The 21,849-nt window shown below is 47.9% G+C and overlaps 3 protein-coding genes and 1 non-coding gene across 5 annotated transcripts; 2 read left to right on the top strand and 2 right to left on the bottom strand.

The window, feature by feature from the left end:
- The first annotated feature begins 84 nt into the window (after window positions 1-84).
- LOC115768409 (kinesin-like protein Klp68D) lies at window positions 85-3,224 on the top strand. Its single transcript, XM_030712981.1, has 3 exons — window positions 85-148; window positions 314-1,091; window positions 1,150-3,224. The coding sequence occupies exons 2-3, from the start codon at window positions 427-429 to the stop codon at window positions 2,840-2,842; spliced, it is 2,358 nt and encodes a 785-aa protein (XP_030568841.1). The 5' UTR covers window positions 85-148; window positions 314-426; the 3' UTR covers window positions 2,843-3,224.
- A 369-nt stretch (window positions 3,225-3,593) lies between these two features.
- On the bottom strand, window positions 3,594-5,520 carry LOC115767142 (2-amino-3-ketobutyrate coenzyme A ligase, mitochondrial). 2 transcript variants are annotated; one of them, XM_030711320.1, is made up of 4 exons: window positions 5,119-5,520; window positions 4,816-5,018; window positions 3,894-4,755; window positions 3,594-3,823 (listed from the first exon to the last, which is right to left on the bottom strand). In XM_030711320.1, the coding sequence occupies exons 1-4, from the start codon at window positions 5,156-5,158 to the stop codon at window positions 3,666-3,668; spliced, it is 1,263 nt and encodes a 420-aa protein (XP_030567180.1). In that variant the 5' UTR covers window positions 5,159-5,520; the 3' UTR covers window positions 3,594-3,665. The 2 variants fall into 2 exon arrangements, with proteins under 2 accessions (XP_030567180.1, XP_030567171.1); XM_030711311.1 differs by having other exon boundaries at window positions 4,816-5,021; window positions 5,119-5,519.
- Window positions 5,521-6,302: 782 nt separating this feature from the next.
- Window positions 6,303-6,374, bottom strand: Trnaq-uug. The gene has a single exon. It is a non-coding gene; the product is annotated as a tRNA-Gln (tRNA).
- A 653-nt stretch (window positions 6,375-7,027) lies between these two features.
- Window positions 7,028-21,836, top strand: LOC115769049 (cubilin homolog). The gene is made up of 17 exons (XM_030713763.1): window positions 7,028-7,594; window positions 8,918-9,024; window positions 9,084-9,388; window positions 9,451-11,052; window positions 11,131-11,354; window positions 11,410-11,896; window positions 11,962-12,151; window positions 12,587-13,884; window positions 14,494-15,369; window positions 15,426-15,583; window positions 15,651-17,470; window positions 17,526-19,833; window positions 19,892-20,071; window positions 20,128-20,266; window positions 21,022-21,191; window positions 21,254-21,545; window positions 21,601-21,836. Exons 1-17 carry the CDS (start codon window positions 7,028-7,030, stop codon window positions 21,816-21,818), a joined length of 10,941 nt encoding a protein of 3,646 aa, XP_030569623.1. The 3' UTR covers window positions 21,819-21,836.
- The last annotated feature ends 13 nt before the right edge of the window (window positions 21,837-21,849 follow it).

The raw sequence follows: 21,849 nt of genomic DNA on the forward strand, positions 1-21,849 counted from the left end.
AAGTGTTTTCGATAAGTAAAATGGTATTTTTTGATTAGCAAATGCTCAACAAACTATCGAATTACTATCGATAACCTTGCTAGCGGTAGCAGCTGAACAATAAAAAAAACGAACTCAAGGTGAAGTAATTTGGCTTTTAAAAATACAGGTAATTATTGCAAGGCGTTAAACTCCAAATTGTTCGCAATATTTGGCTAATTAAGTGACGTCATTTGTCAGAAGAAATGATAACATAAAAACGCCAGAAAATGCTGCCACAATTTGTGCCATTGTCAAATTATTGATTTTATTTGACATTTGTTTGTCGTCACAGCTACAGCCCCAGACAAAAACGGCCACTGAGCGCGGGGTGAAAAGGGGGCACAAAGGCAAGGCTGCTTTAGTCACCGTCTCCAAAACAGCTTCAGCAGCAGCACCAACAGCAAAATGAGTGCGAAGAGCAAACGCCCTGGCACAGCGAATAGCCAAACGCCAAACGAGTGCGTTCAGGTGGTGGTGCGATGCCGTCCGATGAGCAATCGGGAGCGCACTGAGGGCTCACCGGAAGTGGTCAATGTATATCCGAATCGCGGTGTGGTGGAGCTACAGAATCTGGTGGATGTCAATAAGGAGCAGCGCAAGGTGTTCACCTACGATGCGGCATATGATGCGGCTGCAACACAGACAACGCTCTACCACGAGGTGGTATTCCCGCTGGTCAGCTCCGTGTTGGATGGTTTTAATGGCTGCATTTTTGCCTATGGCCAAACGGGCACGGGCAAAACGTTTACGATGGAGGGAGTGCGGAACAATGATGATCTGATGGGCATTATTCCGCGCACGTTTGAGCAAATCTGGCTGCACATCAATCGCACCGAGAACTTTCAGTTCTTGGTGGACGTCTCTTATCTGGAGATCTACATGGAGGAACTGCGCGATTTGCTAAAACCCAACTCCAAGCACCTAGAGGTGCGCGAACGAGGCTCCGGCGTCTATGTGCCCAATCTGCATGCCATCAACTGCAAGAGCGTCGACGACATGACGAATGTCATGAAGGTGGGCAACAAGAATCGCACCGTGGGCTTCACCAACATGAACGAGCACAGCTCGCGGTAAGTCTTGAGATAAAGCTGCAGACGGTTGATTAATGGTCTGACTGTTACTTTGCAGCTCGCATGCCATATTCATGATTAAGATTGAGATGTGCGACACGGAGACGAACACGATTAAAGTGGGAAAACTGAATCTCATTGATTTGGCTGGCAGTGAGCGTCAGTCAAAGACTGGCGCTTCGGCGGAACGCCTCAAGGAGGCCAGCAAAATCAATTTGGCGCTCTCCTCGCTGGGCAATGTAATCTCCGCGCTTGCAGAGAATTCGCCCCATGTGCCGTATCGTGATTCGAAGCTGACTCGATTACTGCAGGACTCGCTGGGCGGCAACTCCAAGACCATTATGATTGCCAACATTGGACCCTCGAACTACAACTACAACGAGACGTTGACAACGCTGCGGTATGCACAGCGCGCCAAGAACATACAGAACCAGCCCATTAAGAATGAGGATCCGCAGGATGCCAAACTGAAAGAGTACCAGGCAGAGATTGAGCGACTCAAGCGTCTCATTGCGCCGCAGCAGCAACAGCGCACCGAGAAACTGGCTGCAGCAGCCAAGAAGCGCGTCAAGAAGCCCAAACGAGAGCCGGCACAGCGCGAGCTACCGGACAGCGTAACGCAGGAGCAGCTGCAAGCGGCTGAGGACGAGGCGGAGAGCGAGGCAGATGTATCGGAGCCAGAGTCGGATAAGGAAAACGAGGCGGAAGTGGCCAAGTCCAGTGAGCAATTGGAGCGAGAGCGTGTAGAGAACGCAAAGCTGGCCGCCAAACTGGCTGAGCTGGAGGGTCAGCTGGTGCGCGGCGGCAAGAATCTGCTGGACACGTACAGCGAACGTCAAATTGAGCTGGAGAAAAAGCTGGTGGAGATAGCGGAGCGAAAGAAGCGTGAAATTGAAATACAACAGCAGCTGGAACTGCAGGAGGAGACAACATTGGAGATCCGGGAACGCAATGTATCGCTGGAGCAGGAGGTCGAGTTAAAGAAACGCAAACTTTCCAAATGCTATGCCAAGTATTTAGCGCTACAGCAGGAGCTCAACGACTGCAAACACGATCATAATCAAGATCTGCGCGAACTGGAGATGGCACAGAACGAACTGGTCAAGGAGCTGAAGCGCCAGCTGCTCATCATTGACAATTTTGTGCCAATCGAGGTGAAGCAGCGGCTCTACACGCAGGCCAAGTACGACGAGGAGCAAGAGGAATGGAAGTTTGCCTCATTACCGCTGCCCATAAATGCCGGCGATGGCAAATTTAGCAACAAGCGTCCCGTCTCGCATCCCCTGCGCCGACGACCCATATCCGAGTATGCACTGCAGGAGGCCAAATCGAGTGCACCCAGTGCCCTGCGCTTCAAAAGCGAGAACATTGTCAGCTACGAGCTGGATATGCCCTGCCGCACAACACAAGAGTACAAAACGCCCAAGGTGTCTGCCTCCTTGCAGGCGGTGCTCGCTCAGGCCATGCAAACCGGCGATGACATCGATATTGTGGACACCCATACAAAGTCGTTGCGTTCCCGTCTCGAGAACATCATCAATGGCAATGCCAGTGGCGGCGCGGCTTCAACTGATGACACACCCAGCAGTGTGGGCGCCGCGTCCAACGTGCGTACCGTCAAGTCCACACGCAGCGGTCTGCCCAGTCCGGGCTCAGCTCTCGACTCGAACCGACGGCCGACCACGGGCCGTGTGCCGCCCAAGAAGCCAGCGTCAGCTTATCCCAAGGCGCGCGGACTGGTCAACAAGTAGTCAACGAAGGACTAACCCAATCCAACTCATCTCAGTCAACACACAAATACACATACACACACATGCATAAACTAACCAAAGCTCTCATAGTCACAGTTAAAAATCGAATCCTTGTTCCAGTTGCGCATCTATGCAAACTATTTAGCCCAATCTTCGCACAATTCTCGCTTTATAAAAGTATTTTTTATTTTCGTATTGTTTAATTATTATTATTTGTAATTATTGTTTAGTAACTCGTATTTAATTTGTTATTGCTTTTATGTAAACAGTCGGGCAGCGCCTGCATTTTGCCCCGCTGTGAAAAGTCATTGATTTAATGTGCAATTTAATCTTAAGTTAAATGTGTAATTCAAACTGTTTATTATTATTATTATACTTACTATGCATAGTAAAAGCAGCTTAGTTAATCAGACGAACCAAATAAAGCAACGCAAAACAATTGTTTTCGAATATTTTATGCACTTTTAACAGAGCACGGTTGTATAAAACGTAAAAATCTAAATATCTTGAAATTTTGAAAATCGCATAGAAGGGCGATATAAGGCGTTAGACATAGAAAGCAAGAGAGCGAGAGAAGATTGAGAGAACGAAAAAAGTTACAAAGAGAAAGTCGGACAGAGTTAAAAAATCGTCCAACAGTGAGATATAGGCATGAAGCTCAGCAGCTATTGAGATTAACAATGCTTATATCCAGGCAAATAGTCAACAATATTTCAATAAAATATAGTTTCTATATATTTAAGCTGAGCTTGGTTTGGTAAATCCAACAAAATTCCTGGATTTATTATAAATGCAGCACAAAAATACTTGACAATAGTATCATTTATTTGATGACCTTCAGGGAGCGACCGACCTCAATAAATGCCTGAATAGCCCGATCAATTTCCGTCTCGGTGTGAGCAGCTGAGATTTGGACGCGGATGCGTGCCTTGCCCTGTGGCACCACCGGATAGCTAAAGCCTATGACATAAATGCCGCGCGCTGCAAGAATTAAAACAAATTTTAATGTAACACAAAAAGAGGAGAAAGGCAAATTAAATATCCGACTTACTAAGCATCTCATCGGCGAAGGTGGAGGCGAGACGCGCATCGCCCAACATGACCGGGCAGATGGGATGATTCTCGCCGGCAATGGTGAAGCCGGCCTTGGTCATTGCCTCGCGGAAGCGTTGGGTGTTGCTCTGGACGCGCTGAGTCAATTCGCTGGAGCTGAGCAGCATGTCCATGACCTTCAAGCCCACGGCCACCACCGCCGGCGGCAGTGTGTTGGAGAAGAGATATGGCCGCGATTTCTGTCGCAGAAATGAGATTAGCTCTGCTGGTCCCGTTGTGTAGCCGCCGGAGGCGCCGCCCAGAGCCTTGCCCAGCGTTGAGTTGATAATATCCACCTCGCCCATGACATTGTCGTACTCCTCAGTGCCGCGTCCAGTGGCACCAAAGAAGCCAGTCGCATGGCACTCATCCACAAAGACCAGTGCGTCATATTTCTTGGCCAGCTCAACAATGCGTGCCAGCGGCGCTATATTGCCATCCATGGAGAAGACGCCATCGGTGGCAATCAGCTTGAGACGGGCATCGGTCGAGCGCAGCTGCTGCTCGAGATCAGCCAGATTGCGGTGCTTGTAGCGCTGCTTCTTGGCCCTGCACAGCCGTATGCCATCAATGATGGACGCATGATTCAGCTCATCCGAGAAGACGGCATCCTCTGGTGTGAGTATGGCCTCAAAGATGCCCGCATTGGCATCGAAGCAGGACGCATACAATATGGTATCCTCGCGTCCATGGAACTGCGCTATCTTCCGCTCCAGCTGCTTGTGTATGTCTTGAGTGCCGCAAATGAATCGCACCGAGCTCAAGCCTGCGCCATATTTGGCCAGCAGCTGCTGGCTGTACTGCACAATCTCCGGATTGTTCTAAACATTGAACATGCCCATTAAGAGAGTCACCCGATCCTCACGCATACGCAAACTTACCGCCAGCCCCAGATAATTGTTCGCACAAAAGTTGAGTATCTTCTGATCGCTGCCCTGCACCGTAATCTGCGTGCTCTGCGACGAGGTGATGATGCGCTCCGCCTTGAATGTGCCCGCCTCCTGGATGCCGCTCAGCTGTTGGCCAAGCAGCTCGCGCAGCTGGGACTGCGCTGCCGCGCTGTACGGCCGCAGCTGCTGCCTCCCTGCTGCGCGCATAAGACGATTGCATAATGGGAATATATATATACATATATTATAATATACCATATATAAGAGACAAACGCAATTGCCTGCGAGACTTACCGCAGCCGGTCAGCGACAATATTTTCGAAAAAACTGGCATCACGCGGCGTATACTTAATGCGAATCTATACTCGGCAGGCACGTTTCCACTCAACGCCTCGCATGGAACTGAGCACAGAGCAACGACAGCAGAGCAACGACAGCAACAGGCCCCCAAAAAGCATGGCAACAACAACAACAAGTCGCTTTTTCCGATTTATAAATACATAGGCCCCATATATAGTACTCATAACTATGTACATAACTGTTTGTTGCTAAACTAATTGAATTTGCTTTCATTTTCGTTGTCATAGCTGCCATTGCAATTTGTTTTAATTTTTTTCGGTATATATTCTCTGCTCTGTTGCTACACTGAGACAAAATCGTGTTCCTAAAAGGTATAAGGTGCGTGTATTTTGTAAAAGTGCAGCTCAGTTGATCAACATTTTATTCAGTAATAAACTTTTTTTAGTAAATTTTCTTTTTTAAACAAATTAAATTTAATTAAAAGAAGTTAACAAATATTATGTTCAGTGTATAAGGGTCGTTAACATTGATTGAATCACGTTCCAAATTATTTGAAATATACGAATATTCTTACTTTCGGATCTTTAAATGAAATTACACCACAAGGTCAATGCCAATTAGAATTTTCCATGTATCAACTTATGTAAATTTGAATATATGATAATATATATATATATTTGACCATTTGATTTGAGCTTGATAACTTGATTGGATTTATTGGAATCAACAATAAATGCAGCTGATAACACAGATTTCTAATGTAGGCTGGTCCTCTACAAATATTTATAGAATTATTTATTTGCATATACATAGCTTTCAGGAATTAAGAAACATAATAAAGTGAATAGAGATGCAGATGAAGGGTATTTGATCACTTGCATCAAATAAGTATATCTGATAGAATCGAGCTGGGATGAGCTAATAAATCAATATTATAGATTAGCATTAAAACGATTTTGGTACTATATGTAGATCATGTATGATAAATCTTGATTGCCTCCACTCTTCACTGACAAGATGTTGGTATAAAATAATGAAGCCGCCGTTAGAGCAATTTTATTAATTAAATGCATGTTATCATGCGTTTTTAACTTTACATGTAGTCGACAAATATTTAAAAATAAACTTTTTAGAGAATATAAAACAAAATGTCAAATTGAAAAAAGAATACTACTGACAGGTTCTACCGAGATTTGAACTCGGATCGCTGGATTCAAAGTCCAGAGTGCTAACCATTACACCATAGAACCGCTCGTGTCTCGCTTGAATTAAGCAACAAACAAAAGCAAACACATTTACACTTGGCCAATTGACATCATTATCAAAACGTTTTTTAATGGTTAAGTAAATGTTTGGTAAAAACCACAACGAAATCAAAAGTTCGCATATTTTCTAGTTATTTTATTCAAGTGAAAATATGATTTAATCAGCATAAATCATTTGTACCTAAATATTTTCAATATACGCCACATGTTTCGTGTAAATACAGTTTGATAAGAAACAAGTAAGGGTATTCTAGTCGAGAGTGTCCGACTAGCAGATGTCCTGTAACCAGCGTTGAGCTGCCGCCCAAAACAATCAATTTATATGAAAAATTAATCTAAGATCAGGCACACATTCACGGACTTGGCTGTAGAAACTATTCGTACATACACTTATAGGGCCGGAGTTGCTTGCCTTTCCAGAGAATCATTATACAATTCACATTTCAATGGATATTGGGTATACAAATTAGAAAATGTAATGAGTAATCGTTGTATACGCCCCCCCAACTGCATATAAAATGTAGGAAGACAGCGGCGCTGGCTTCAGTTCTTGTGCCATTGTCCACGCTTAAACATAGCCCGAAACGTGAAGCAAAAAAGAATTAAAAATTCAAGTTATAATTTGAAAATGTGTGAAAATGCATATTGATAAAGCTTACCTTGTGACTTCGCTCTATCTGTGTCTTTTGGCGCTCTGCCCACACCTGCCACGGATAAAGGCAGCTGGAGCTCGTGTCCAGCCCCAGCTGCATGGCAGCGAAGATGGTACCTTGCTGTTCGAAGCGGCTACAGACCAGAACATAACATTTCGCCTCATGGGCGAGGCAGCCACACTGCTCCTAAACGACGTGGACGTCGTATCTTTGCTGCAGGGACGTCAGCGTGCAGCGGCGGCGCAGTCAGCAGCGACTCGACGGGAACCTTTGTCCCTGGACGCGCTAAAGGAACAGTTTCGCAGCGTGCAACGGGATCTGCTGCGTTTGGCCAGATGGTTAAGTAATATGCAGAATGGAACTCGTCGCTACGGACCTACGCAGCGTGTGCTGCGCCGGGACCTGCAGCGTGTTCAGGTTATTGCGAACACCCTGACGTCTCTCGAAACTAACCTCGCCAAGGATGAGTGTCTGTCGACTCCTTGTAAGAATGGCGGCACCTGCTATGACGCGTATAACGCCTTCTACTGTGTCTGTGCCGCCGGCTGGCAAGTGAGTACAATGGGTGGGCGTCTTCGTCTCTACACGAGACTAGGAAAAAGGGGCGTAGTTGATAAGCTCTGTTAAAAATGTAGCTGGATACGAGTGAGATACGAAATAAACCAAATTAGGTTGAGAAAAGAGATAGTGAGGGGCGCGAGGTAAAAAGACAGCCAAACACATACACACACACGCACACATACACAGCTAAGCCATCCGCACTACGCCACCGTACAGCTTAAACAGAAAGAAAACTGCAATGGACACCCCTACTTATACTGTTAACTCTGCTTCCAGCAAACTAACATTGATCTGCTATCAACATGCTTACTGCATGCACTGTGCCGCGTCGCATCTTAAGCCCCGCCTTTTTATACAACTGCCTCTTCTTCTTCTTCTTCTTCTTCTAAGCTAACATTGATCGGCTATTAACATTTTTATACTATCACGCCATCTGAACGGGGCCACTTTGCCGTTTCAACTGAAATCCAGCTGCCAATGGGACACTGAACTACTGGCTCTTCTTCTTGCGAGCTTACATTGATCTGCAATATGCATTCCTTTTTATGCTGTTAGCTCTTCTTACGATTTTAGATACATATGTACATACATTCAAGCACATTCTGCATTGGGTCGCATATCAGCTTAAACTGACAAAACAGGCGCAATCGGCATACCTTTTTATACTGTTGGCCCTCCCTCAACATACGGCATCCGCTTTTTATATTTTACATACATATGTATGTATCCGCCTTTGATACTGTTGACTCGTCTTGAGACATACATACATACATACATACATACACACACATGTACATACACACTATCACATCATTCTTAATGGGTCGCCTCGCAGCTTCAAATATGTTAAAACTTGAAAATGTTATTTATCAGGCTGATTACTGCATAAAAAATGTTATTTAAACAGAATTTTCATACTCTTAACTCTAATTGGAAAATTTTAGAGCCCAATCGTCAAGTTAAATGTGTTGCGTGTATTAATATCAAAAAAAATTTAAACGTACTTATGTAGGTATATTTAAACGAGCATGATTCAAGTGTAAAGGAAAGTTTTATTTCAAAAAGTTAAATATCCTGCAGAATCATGAATCAGCAGATCAATACATATTAGGTGCATTCGATTGAACATAAATGCTTGTTTTTATAATGCTTCGTTAAAACCTTTTAATGAATAGAGATCGCAATTCGAGTTTGACATTATATAGAAACTATATTTATTGACAGAACCATAGCCTCATCGTATGTTATACATGATTGAAATACATATATATTTGTTCCTTGTCATTAATGCTTCATATCTCCTATTAATGCCAGGGATCGACATGTGAGGACGATGTAAACGAATGCTCCGACTTTGCCGGCACCGATTTGACCGTCTGCAAGAACGATGCCCAGTGCATCAATACGCCGGGCAGCTATCGGTAAGTGGAGCACCATACTCAACAGTATCCCGCCTAAATGGCAGTCGCTCATTTTGCAGCTGCCTTTGTCGCAATGGCTTCTCTGGCGAGCACTGTCGTCTGCGTCAACACGCATGTCTGACCAATCAATCAGCGGAGCTGTGCGGCAGCCACGGCACCTGCCTACCCGCCAACAATGCTGGTGGTTACGTCTGCATCTGTGATCCGGGCTGGACCTGGGCGGATACTAATGTCAGCGTAGCGAACGCCAGCCCTTGTACCCGCGATGTGGATGAATGTGCTCCAGACGTTAATCCCTGCCACAAAGAATGCATTAATTTACCAGGCAGCTATCGCTGTGGCGCGTGTCCTCCAGGCTATACAGGTGGGGCAAGCGTATGCTTGAGATGTGTATGTTCAAGACTACAGCGGAGTTTCTCCTTCCAGGCGACGGTAGGAACTGTCGTGACATTAACGAATGCGCTGATGGCAACAATGGCGGCTGCAGCCAGCGTCCCTTGGTCAGCTGCATCAATACGGAGGGCTCATTTCGCTGCGGCCGCTGTCCGCCTGGCTGGACAGGAGACGGGCGCATCTGTAACGAGGCCAAGTCCAACTTGTGCAACGACCAGCTCATTTGCGATCCCCGTGCTCAGTGTGAGTATATTTCCGGCACGGTCGTATGCAGTTGCGGAGCAGGCTTTTATGGGCACGGCTACGGTGCTGATGGCTGCACCGAGGATTCTAGCCGTAAACCCTGCGACGATCATCGCTGTCTAAACAATGGCACGTGTGTGCTTAGCGGTCGCGGCACCAGTTGCATTTGCCAGCCGGGCTATACCGGTGCGGTGTGCGCAGAGGCTGATAACTGCCATCCGAATCCTTGCCACAACGGCGGCACCTGCCGTCTGCTGCCGGGCAATCAACACCAGTGCATGTGTCCCGTTGGCTACACGGGCAGCAGCTGCTCCCATATGCGCAGCTACTGCGGCCTCGTGCTGCGCAACGAGACAGGCACCCTGCAATTCCCACCCGGCGACAACAGTGGCTATCAACCCAATGAGCGGTGTGCCTTCATCATACGCTCGCAGCGCGGCATGGTCTTGAACGTAACCTTTGGCATGTTCGAGCTGCAGCCCAGCGCAGATTGCAGTGCTGACTTTGTTCAGCTGCACGATGGTAGTTCCCTGACCGCCAGGCTTATTGGGCGCTTCTGTGGCAGTGGATTGCCATTGGGCAATGGCAGTGTGGTGTCCACCCAGGAGCAGCTGTTCTTCTGGTTCCGTTCAGACAATGAGACACAGGCGCGTGGTTTCAATCTGACTTGGAAATCGCAGCCACTGGTGTGCGGCGAAGATCTTACCTTGGCCCTGGGCGAAAGTGGAATATTGCGCTCGCCTAGCTATCCAGGCAAGGCAAGGCCCGGTCTGGACTGCCGCTGGCATTTGACGGCACCATATGGCACTCGGTGGCTGTTGCGCTTCTATGAAATTACTTTGGGCAACAGCATAGGCAACCCTCCGCTCAACTGCAGCAACGGGGATTCACTGAGCGTACGGGATGCGGATCGACAGCTTTATATGGCCTGCCAGTCGGCACAGCCGGCGCCCCTACACAGCTCGTCCAATCTATTGCACATACACTTTCACACCGATCAGTATCGCACGGACAGCTCGTTCCAGCTGCACTACGAAGTGGTAACTGGCCATCCGGGCTGTGGTGGCATCTTCACCGAGCCGAGCGGCCTCATTAGTGGCCACATGAATGCCGAGCTCTGTTTGTATCTCATAGAACAGCCAAATGGCACTCGGATCGAGCTTAACTTTCAGCGCATCAACCTATTGCGCAACGAGGACTGTAGTCTGCAGAAAGTGGAGATCTTCGACGGACGCAGCGATGAGCTGCCGCTCCTGGGTCGCTACTGCGGACAACCGGAGGAAAGTGAACTACAGCCGCTGCTCTCCAGCAGTAATGTGGTCCTGGTGCGCTATGCGTATGCCTTGCCGGGCCTCGAGCTGCGCAAAAGCTTTGTGCTGCGCTACAACAGAGGTGGGTATTGGCACACAGGTCTGATTACAGCATAATGGGTAGATTCTATTTCACTTGGATGATTATCTCTTTCTGCAGCTTGTACCGGCATTTACAGCGATGCGGACGGTGGTATTATAACCAGCCCCAATTATCCGAATCCCTATTTCGAGAATCTGAACTGCACCTACTATTTACGGGGACCTACAAATGCAGTTGTACACATTAATATTACCGATTTGTCTCTAAGCGAAACACAGCCGCCTGCTCTAGAATCCGATGAACTATCCATTCAAGCGGAGGATCAGTTAAACTATCTGGACGTAAGTGTTCTTCACTTGACATATTTGGACTATTCAATAATTAATTTTCACTCAGGTTTATCTCACACGAAATGAGAGCGAAAAGCAGCGTTTCGTCAAGAATCTGACCAATCTATTGCTAATCTCAACAAACAATCAAGCACGATTGGTCTTTCACAGTGCAAGCAATCCGCAACGTGGTCGTGGTTTGCGTGTGGAATATACCTTTGTTGAAAATTCATATTGTGGTGGGGTTCTGAGTACGCCAAGTGGTGGAGTTGACTTCTATCTTTATCGCCATTCCTGCCAGTGGATTATTGAAGCGCCTGGCCGAAAACATCTTAGAGGCCATTGTATGACTTTGTTCGGTACATTCAACTTATATATATATGATAACAGCACGGGCGCAGAGGGAAAACAATTGCACAGTTACCATATAAATGAGGCTCACAAACAATTCGAATTCGATGAGTACACCGATTCAAATCTTCTAACAATAATTGCTACGAGCTCTCCACATACTGCCTACGGAGTTACTTTTCAATATGAGCCGATCAAGCAAGGTAGTTCAAATCGAATCTCAAACTCAAAACTGTTTTATAAGCAGCATTTCTTTTATTTTTTGTAGAGTGTGGTGCCACAAATACAGCTCGATATGGAAATATAAAATCACCAAATTGGCCACTTAAATATGGCCCGTCGGAGAATTGCACTTGGTTGATCAGAGCACCGCTCGGCAGTCGCATTGAGCTGATTGTTAAGAATTTTACATTGGAAGCCTCATCAGATGCCTGCTATGCTGACTATTTGGAGATAAGGTGACCGATCTTGAACTTAAGACTGAAGTGACTGCATGGATATATTCAAGAACAACACACAGAATTGACGCTATTTGTCTTGGTAGTACAACATGTACCGAATTTCATCAAAACATTGATCTATAAATGCTGACAGTTGAGCTGTCAGCCATATGTCTACAAGTATATTTAATCTCCGAAGTTAGCCGTTCTTTCTCGATTTTTATTAGTATAGGATAAAATTTTGAGACTGTCAACACAGATTTCTAATACACCCGTCGCATTTGGCTGAGAAAATGCCCATCCATGCACTCTTTTGTGGGGTTGAATTTGTTAGCTATGTTAATTAAAACAGCTTAGCTTAACATCAGCTTGCCACCATATTGTACCTGATATTTTTGTTCCCTATTCCTTGCTTCTATTAATTCTTATTTGAATCTGGTTTATCCCACATAGAAATGGAGACCAGCCGACATCACCGCTGATTGGACGCTATTGCGGCGACCGCATACCGCCCCGTCTGCCCTCATACGGGAATGTGCTGTACGTGCATTTTGAATCGGACTATGGAGTAGAGGAGGCCGGATTCCATCTCATTTGGGAAGCGGCGGCCACAGGCTGTGGCGGCAAGCTGAGCTCGTCGATGGGCGCCATACACTCGCCCCACAACGTGGCAGGCAATAGTGGTGCAGTGGCCTGCGACTGGCAGATCAGCGTGGCGCAGGGCTCCACTGTGCGGCTGCAGCTGCAGAGCCGGGACGATGTGTGCAATGGACAGTTGACCATTTACGATGGGCCCACCACGCGCAGCAATCAGCTGCGACTAAACTGCAGCAGCGCGGGTCAACAGATGAACCTGGAGGCCAGCAGCAATCGGGTGCTGGTGCGCTATAATGTCGACAATGAGACGCCCGAAGACATTAACTTTGTGCTGGATTACACGACGAACTGCCAGGTGCGGCTGGAGCAGATGCGCGGCGCCATCGAAACGCCCAATTTTCCGGACAACTATCCGACCAACACGAACTGCGAGTGGGACATTCGCGGCGGTGCGAGCAGCAATCGTATCCAACTGGTCTTCTCCCACTTGGCGGTAGAGCGGACGGACTCTGACAATTGCATTTTCGATTATGTGCTACTAGGCGACTATCGGGACGAACAGCTGATCAGCGAACGTCGTTTGTGCAGCGCCAAAGATCTGGACATTACCAGCGTGGGCAATCGCCTGCTCATCCGTTTCAACAGCGACGCCTCGGAGCAGGAGCAGGGATTTCATGCGGAATACAAGCGCCTGGGCTGCGGCGATGAGTTGCAAGGCCCTGGTGGCACCTTCGAGACGCCCAATGCACCCTACAGCGTTGGTCTAGACTGCGACTGGTCAATTACTGTGCCTGAGGGCTATCAAATACGTTTGCTCCTGCGTGAGCTGCACATCGAGACGCCGCAGGGCGACTGCAGCCAGGATGTGCTGACGGTTATGCCCGGCGGAAATTCATCCCAAGTATTGCTGCGCAGCTGCCAAGTGGAGTCGAATGTACAAACGCTCATCTCGCCAGCCAACGAGTTGCGAGTGCGCTTCCAGAGCAGTCCGCAACGCGCCCGCAAATATATTAAAGCCAGCTATGTCATGGTGCCAGCCGTCTGTGGCGGTTATATGAGCCTGAGCAGTGGGACAATCACCTCTCCCGGCTTCTATGAGCAGGGCCACGACATCTATGATAAGGATGTGGAGTGCGTATGGACTCTAGAGGCAAGTAGATTGTATATATTTGTGCTCATACTATCTTATACCCTGTACTCTTTACAGTTTCTTAAAAACGGGTATTTTGCAGTTTTGTTAATAATTATCACAGATGGAAGGTCTAAGAAATTATATTCAGTGACACCTTGCTTGAGCGGCGATGTTCTCCACAACTATTTTGCATCAGGCCGTACCCATTCGCCCGCTATTGAGCGGATACTCTCAGGCGGAGACTCCTCCCTGTCCGCCCAGGGGCTTTTCACTATGTAGCCCTAATCAGAACGAAAACCATGTCTGTCTGTATCAGTGCTGCCAACCCTTAATTTGTTGTCGCAGGTTTAGTTTATGGCTATAGAACGGGGAACATGGAACTCCAGGTCTGATCCGGCCTTGAGCTGTATGCGCTTCTGTCGGTATAAGCGCGTCGGTATCGGAGACTATAAGAGAAGATAGTTAGCATATACCACACAGATGATCTGTGTCTCTTTGGTGAGACTTCCACTAAATTCAGCATTAAGAGGTTCGACATTGTCGCAGGGCATAGAAGAACAGCATTCGTACAGGGTATCTTCTAGTCGGGCACTCTCTGACTTGTTCTCACTTAAGCTTCCATTACAGGTAGCAGACACCCACAGCTTCCTCTTACACTTTGAGCCATTCAACTTGACCGACTCGTCCAATTGCAGCGTCGCCTGGCTGGAGCTCTCGAGCACGAAGGCCGGAAACAGCGAGCGGTTCATTGAGCGATACTGCGGCGATAAGCCTCCCAGTGCGGTTATTGTACAGAACCGATTGCGCTTGCACTTCAAGGTGTCGTCGGGCTTCTGGGGAAAATTCGCGCTGCACTATGAGCGGATCTGCGGCGGTGGGCGGATAGCCAGTGAGGGTTATCTACGCTCGCGATTGGATGAGCACTGTTACTGGACAATCTTTGGGCCGGAGGGCAGCAAGATCAGTCTCAACATAAACCAGCTGGATTGTCCCCGGTGCACAGCTGCCGATGGCAATTGTACCGCAGGTCTGCGCATCTTAAATAACGAGGACGAGGTCCAGTATTACAATCTATGTCAGGAGCATCCAGCCAATTTGTTGTTACCAACCAACAAGGTGCGCATCCAATCGAAAGGCATCGCGCTGGAGGCGCAGTATACCACCATTGAGAACTCCTGCGGTGGCAATATAACCTCTGTGCGCGGCACACTCAGCTCGCCAAGCTATCCGGATAGCTATCCGGCGAATGTGGAGTGCGTGTGGCTACTTGAGCCGCGTGCTGGCAATGCCATCGAGCTAAACTTTGAGGCAGTGGACATTGCCAAATCGGAGCACTGCAATGCGGACTTTCTGGAGGTGCGAGCCGGCATCCTGGGCGCCGTGCTGGGCCTGTACTGCGGCAAGGAGTTGCCCGCTGAACCATTGTTAGTCCGAACCAAGTTGTGGCTCAAGTTTCGCAGTCAGCCTGGCAGCAGCGCCAATGGCTTCAAGTTGCGCTGGATCTATGGTAAGTATGGCCAGGTATTGAATTTATTTAGCAGCTAATACAGGAGTTGCTTGTAGTGCACGACAACGAGCTGACGGAGGGCACAAATGGCACCATCGAATCGCCCTCCACGGTGGCGGTACGCGGGGATGATCAACCATATAGCTGGCGCATCTTTACAGAGCGCGAACGGGTTTTGGCCTTGGACTTCAAGGAGTACAATACGGGACTCTTGGTAAGTGACAGCTTATACGGACACCTTATATAACGTAGCTAGAGATAAGAACCTGGCATGCTTGCAGCTGTTTGATGGCTTCGACGACTCTGCGCTGCCCATCAGCATAGGATCCTCGCCCTGGCAGTTCACCTCGAGCAGCAATGTGATCTATTTGAAAACTGTGAACACGGATTTCGATGCCTTCCGAATAGAGTGGCGTGCCCTACGCAGCGAAGAGCTCAAATCGAATGTGACGCTTAAGAGCGAAGAGTGCAATAAGGTATACACCTTGGACAATGCAGTGGTTAATCTCAATTCACCTGGCTATCCGCACGGCTACAAGCCGAACTTAAACTGTGAGTGGACCTTCACGCTGGCAGATCCAACGAAACACGCCTATGTCGATCTGTTTGAAGTTCGGCTGGAGGCCATGAGTGAGTGCCAAGCTGATTATCTCAGCGTGCAAAGCTCGAGCAATCTGCTGGATTGGCCGGAGCAGTTGCGCATCTGCAATAGCAGCGAGTATAATGGGCATTCCTTAAGACGCGTGGACGGCACTCCGAACCTGAGGCTGCAGTTTGTCACGGATGCAACAGTCAATGGCACCGGCTTCAGGTCCATCGTGCGCACAGAGTGTGGCTCAAATATGACCGGCTCCGTGGGCACAATCCTAAACTCACACACGCAAAAGCGGATGGACTTTAACGATAGCACTTGTGAATGGCACATCGAGGTGCGGCCCGGTAGGGTCATCGACATCACAATTGATTACAATGGAGCTGCGCTCAATGCCAGCTGCCCGCACTATGGTATCATTCACGATGGTCTGGATGCAGCGGCCACGATATTAGGGGCTGGCAAGTTCTGTAACCAGTTGGGCTTTGCGTCACGCAGCTATCGCACTAGCGGACCGCATGCGTACATCACATACCATTTTCCACACTTAATAGCCCTACTAAATCCTGAACAGAATCGTTGGAATCTCACGTACCGTGAGTTCAGTGAATGCGATGCGGAGGTGCGTCTTACCCAGCAGGCGAGCAGCTATAATATCAGCACGCCCGGCTATCCCTACTATCCGCATGCTCACTCGGACTGCACCTGGGTGGTTATAGCGCCACCAGGCGAGACCATTGCAGCCAACTTCGTGGATGACTTTGACCTGAGCCTGCACAACTGCGACAAGGAATTTGTGGAGATGTACGATGGCTCCACAACGTTGGCTCGTCGACTGCTGCACACCTGCCGGCGTACGGGCACGACATACAGCTCCGGTAATCTGCTCCTGGTGCACTATCAGACGCAGCTGAATGAGCCGCATGGCGGTTTCCGGTTGAATGTATCGATCAGCAGCTGCGGCGGCCACTTTACCAGCTATAGCGGCGCTATCAAATCGGAGCACTATCCATCTCTGGGCGCCTATCCCAAGCCCGCCGTCTGCGAGTACACCATAAAGGTGCCAACGAACAGACACATTCAACTGAACTTTAGTGATCTGCATCTGCCATTCGATGGCTTGGCGGATGAAGAACCGGAAACTGCGTCTATTGATCGCATCGAGCTTCTGGATCTGACAGATGAGCGTCGCATCCTCATGACTCTTTATGGCAATGTGAGCACACCGTATCCCGTCACACTGAGCACAAATGCGATTGCGCTGCGCCTCGTTACGGTGAAGACCGTCCACAACTATCGGGGATTCAAGCTGGAGTACAAGGCACAAGATGGCTCCTGCAATCGTGTGGTGAATGCTGCGTCCGGCGGACTCGAAATCAGAAAACTCCAGACCCAGACAAGGTTGAGGCTTTGTCAATGGCGTATTACGGTGCCCAAGGGTCAACGTGTGCGTCTGGAATTGCTCAATCTGGCGGATTTGCGTGCATCCGAAGAGCCCGATCGTATGAGGTTGGTAGAAAATTTCGCGATCTCACATTATAATAAATTGAATTATGTTCCCCAGCCGACATCGCCTCAATGCATGGTCCGGAAGGAAGCCCTTCGCCTTTTACAATGATCCCAACTTTCTGTCCAAAATAATTGAATTCAATCTAAACGAATACGATGGCAACGGCACCATTGAGTCCACGGACAACTTTATGCTGGCTGGCATTCTGCTTAAGAATCAAATGTCTACACTTCGCGCACGCTTTAGCTCCAGTGAAGCCTCGCCATGTCCGCCGGATATAGGCAGTGAGGCGGTGGGCGTGTTGTCTGACCAGGAGCTCATCAATCTGCCCAGCTTTTACTGCGAAGTACGCTTTGTGGCTGATCCTGGCGAAACGATCAGCTTCAGCGTCCAGGAGTATCGCAATGTGGAGCAGCATCTGATGGGTGTTCGCCTTAATGACGATGTGCTTCAGACTACCATAAGTGTGAGCTCTGGCAACGCCACCTTTTCGCTGGCCACCACAGCCGGCAAAGTTGTGCTGCTCAAAAGGGTTGGACTCGATGCAATGCATTTCCGGGCCACATATCGCCGTTACGCCTGCGGCGGACAGCTGCAACTGGCGGAGGGCAGCTTAATTGAGCTGCCCCAATTGAGTGAACACTTTGGCCAACTGGAGTGCGTGTGGACGCTGCGAAATGCCAACGGCTACGAGCTGCGTGGCAATGTGAGCTTCAGCAATAGTTGCGATCGTGAGCATCTGATCATATCTCGCAATATTGGCGGTGGTGAACTGGCCAGGATTTGCGGCGGTACGACGCAGCTGAACACCACATTGCTGGAATTCTCACAGGCCAAGGTGCTCTACCATGCCACACAGTATCGCGCCGGCAACAGTCAGTTCCAGCTGCAGGCCAGTCGACCCAAATCTCTTGGCGGCTGGAGCAACATAGTACGGGTTGGGGAGCAGCCAACACCGCCGGTGGCAATCGATGCGCACAGCTATAGAAACAATATGGAGCTTAGCTGGGAGTTCCAGGCGAGTTATAACATGTCGCTGCGCTTGGTCTTTCAGGGCAGATTCTTCATTGAGATGGCGCCCAACTGTAGCAACGATCAGCTGGAGGTACTCGGCTACCAGCTGGGCATATGGCAGCCCCTTGCCAAATACTGCGGTCGGGAGCTGCCACAGCCGCTGCACATTCAGGCCAGCCGCATGCGCATTGTGTTCCGCACCAATGCCAACATCACGGCCGATGGCTTCACCTTTGTCGTCTTTCCCAGCTGCGATGCCAAGTTGGTGGCCAGCACCGAGGTGCAAACGCTGCCCAGCATTCGCGGCTTACTGGGACGCTGGAGGAGCCAGAGCTGCAACTTTGAGATAAGCACCGATACCAAGCACCAGTTGCTGGTCAGCGTCAAGGGCAAAGGCAGAGCGTGGAACGAGGTAGCTTGTCGATATGCCTACTTCGATGCCTATCGACAGTATGGACAGCAGGAGCAGCTGATTGGCAAACGTTGTCCGGACTTTGAGGTGAGCGGCTATGAACGACTGCGCCTGCACTTTGTATCCATGGCATCGTTGGGCCGCTTCTTCGAACTGCAGTACCAGCTAGTCGGCTGTGGCGGCAACTACACGACACCCTTTACACTGCGTCCGCCACGCGGCAATACGGAGGGCAGCTATGCGAACGATCTCAGCTGTGAGTGGCATGTTCTGGCGCCGCCGCAGCATGCGATATTCGTGCGCTTCAAGTACTTTGAAATTGAGAGCACCCCGCTCTGTCGGCACGATCATGTTAGCATCTATCGGGGCAATGCGGTAAGTGAGGAGCAGAACGTCGCCCGACTGTGCGGCAATCTCACGGAGCTCACTTACATGGTGGACAGCAATCAGGCGACTATTTTGGCCAAGTTGGAAGGTTACATTGATCCTCATGGACGCGGCTTTATGGCCAGTGTGCACTTCACGCCCAACTGCAATGAGCGCCTGGCCTTGGGTGAGGGCAACACACGCATGAGCCTGGTGCGTCACTACCAACTCAATGGCACCAATGGCGACGATCTGCACTGCTATTTCCGGGCCAGTGTGCCGCTGGGTTACCGCCTCTCCGTGTGGCTGAAGCAACTGCAGTTGAATACTAATCGTTGCGTTACCTGCAACTCGCTCGAAGTGATCGATGGCTTCGGGGAAGGCAGCGCCAGCATGGGCACCTACTATGCTGTCGTCGGTAACGGATCGAAACTCTTCAGTTCGAGAGAGGATTTGCTGATTAAGCTGAGCGGATCTGAGGCCCAACCGAATGGCATCAGTTTTGAGCTGATTCTGGAAATGGAGACCACGGTCTGTGGCCAGACGGATGTCGAACGGAACTCCAATGAGGCGAGTAACTGATCCTCAGCCCAGTTACTATTTTTAACCAATTCTTTTGCACCTACAGTCGGTACATATATTCCTGGATAGCAACAACGTAACCAGCGGCTATGAAGGCAGCATTCATTGTGTTTTTCACTTCAATGCAGAGGACGAGATGGAAATTGACATACATTCGGTGCAGCTCCAGGATGTGTCACAGTCGACAGGGAAATGCATCGATTACCTACTTCTAAGCGTGAAAGATGTGAGTTAGCCTGAAATAGACTGAAAGCATTTAGCTTTAAATATCCTACTTCTCAGGAAACCAACAAGTATTATTGCGGTAAATTTAATAATACCATTCTGGAAATGCCGAAAGACGTCAAGTTCGATTTAACGTTCCACAGCACTGGACAAGAAGCACCGTATATGTTTGATATAACACTTAAGAAAAAAACAAGTAAGTTCATATTTGTATACCTTTGCAGAGGGTATTATAATTTTGTCGCGAAATGTGTAACGCATAGAAGGAGACACCTTCGACACCATAAAGTATACCAAATGTATATTCTTGTTCAGTATCATCAGCCGAGTCGATATAGCCATGTCCGTCTGTCCGTTTCCATGCGAACTTGTCTCTTAGTTATAAAGCTAATTTTACAAAACTTTGCAGGAGCACACAGTACATATGTCGGAATCAGCTGGATCGGACCACTATATAGCTACCATAGGAACGATCGGTCGAAAATTGAGTTGTTGCATTAAAAGCATTTTTTCTTATCTAGATATCTTGACAAAACTCCTCAGATAGTCTCAATTGCTTCTTGTTAATATATAAGCAAATATGGACTTTCCCAATATTCACGAGCACATTTATGAGTAGGACGAATACAGACTTTTATATACAAAACTGACAAGAGAAATGAGAAAGAGATAGGAAAGTTAATATTTATATGTTAATACACATTTAAAGTTTAAGTGCTATATGAAAGCATGAGAATCGCATAGAGGGGCATAAAAGTAATAAAAGAGAAAATCCAAATATATACATTCATTTAAACTCAAGCCTTCTGACGATAAATGTTCCTAATTGTTTTCTTTTTGAAAAGACCTTTTACTTGACTTTCAAATATGATTTTGTGACTTTATTGTTACCTCTGATCGATATGATTGTTACTAGTCGATATAATTATTATTTATTAATAAATATTATAGATTGTAATCGTACTTACAACGCGCTGAACCGCATGATCCAATACTATACTAACAATGAGAATGAGCTTGATGATTGCATCAATTATATACGCGTCCCAGAAGAATACTACTTAACATTTGAAATAATGTTCCTCAACTTCGAGTACTACTCAAGCAGGACATTCTTTAATGTAAGTACTTCTAGATATAAACGTTCAACATGAATGTTAAAATATTTACCAACAATATATAGATGACGGATCTGCGGACAAACCGGTCTATCTATAACGCAACAGAGGGACGATATATTTCCTACGTTACCAAATATAGCACTACAAATGCGGTACGGCTCTGGGGCTTGGGGGTCAGATATTTGCAGCTGTTCTATTACGCCTCGAGCAGCAAATTACCTGTAGGCTGCGGCGGTGACTTAACCAGCCTAGAAGGTCAGATCTCCAATCCTTTCTATGAAAACCGTAATTACTCGGAGTGCAGTTGGCGCATATCCGTTCCAGCGGGGAAAACTTTGCAATTCAGTTTCAGAAGTAAGTTTTGAAGAGTTGAAATAGATTCGTATTGTATTAATATTGTACTCCCTAGGCTTTGATATGGGCTCTGAGACCAATTGCCCGCTGGATAATATTAAGATTTACGAAGTGTTGCCCGACTACAGCGAGAAATTGCGTCATACCTTCTGTGGCCGAACCGAGCCGGAGGCATTCTCGGTGAACTACAATCGATTGAGGATAATCGCCAAGAAATCACCAAACTTTGACGGAATCGGTTTCCAACTGTATTACAACTATATGTACGAATAATTCCGTTCACAAAACATTCAAAATCATCATT

The sequence above is a fragment of the Drosophila novamexicana genome, unplaced genomic scaffold, assembly GCF_003285875.2.
Source record: "Drosophila novamexicana strain 15010-1031.04,08,12 unplaced genomic scaffold, DnovRS2.1 tig00000009-arrow-pilon, whole genome shotgun sequence".
Taxonomy (NCBI): domain Eukaryota; kingdom Metazoa; phylum Arthropoda; class Insecta; order Diptera; family Drosophilidae; genus Drosophila; species Drosophila novamexicana.

Excerpts from the sequence above, each read along its gene's own strand:
- LOC115768409 (XM_030712981.1), top strand. The coding sequence starts at position 427 with ATGAGTGCGAAGAGCAAACGCCCTGGCACAGCGAATAGCCAAACGCCA. Across the intron at positions 1,092-1,149 it reads ATGAACGAGCACAGCTCGCG|CTCGCATGCCATATTCATGA; the intron begins GTAAGTCTTGAG and ends GTTACTTTGCAG.
- LOC115767142 (XM_030711311.1), bottom strand. The coding sequence starts at position 5,158 with ATGCCAGTTTTTTCGAAAATATTGTCGCTGACCGGCTGCG. Across the intron at positions 5,022-5,118 it reads ATTGTCGCTGACCGGCTGCG|CAGGGAGGCAGCAGCTGCGG; the intron begins GTAAGTCTCGCA and ends TTATGCGCGCAG. Across the intron at positions 4,756-4,815 it reads ACAATTATCTGGGGCTGGCG|AACAATCCGGAGATTGTGCA; the intron begins GTAAGTTTGCGT and ends TTCAATGTTTAG.
- LOC115769049 (XM_030713763.1), top strand. The coding sequence starts at position 7,028 with ATGCATATTGATAAAGCTTACCTTGTGACTTCGCTCTATCTGTGTCTT. Across the intron at positions 9,389-9,450 it reads GTGTCCTCCAGGCTATACAG|GCGACGGTAGGAACTGTCGT; the intron begins GTGGGGCAAGCG and ends TTCTCCTTCCAG. Across the intron at positions 17,471-17,525 it reads GAAGAGCCCGATCGTATGAG|CCGACATCGCCTCAATGCAT; the intron begins GTTGGTAGAAAA and ends TATGTTCCCCAG.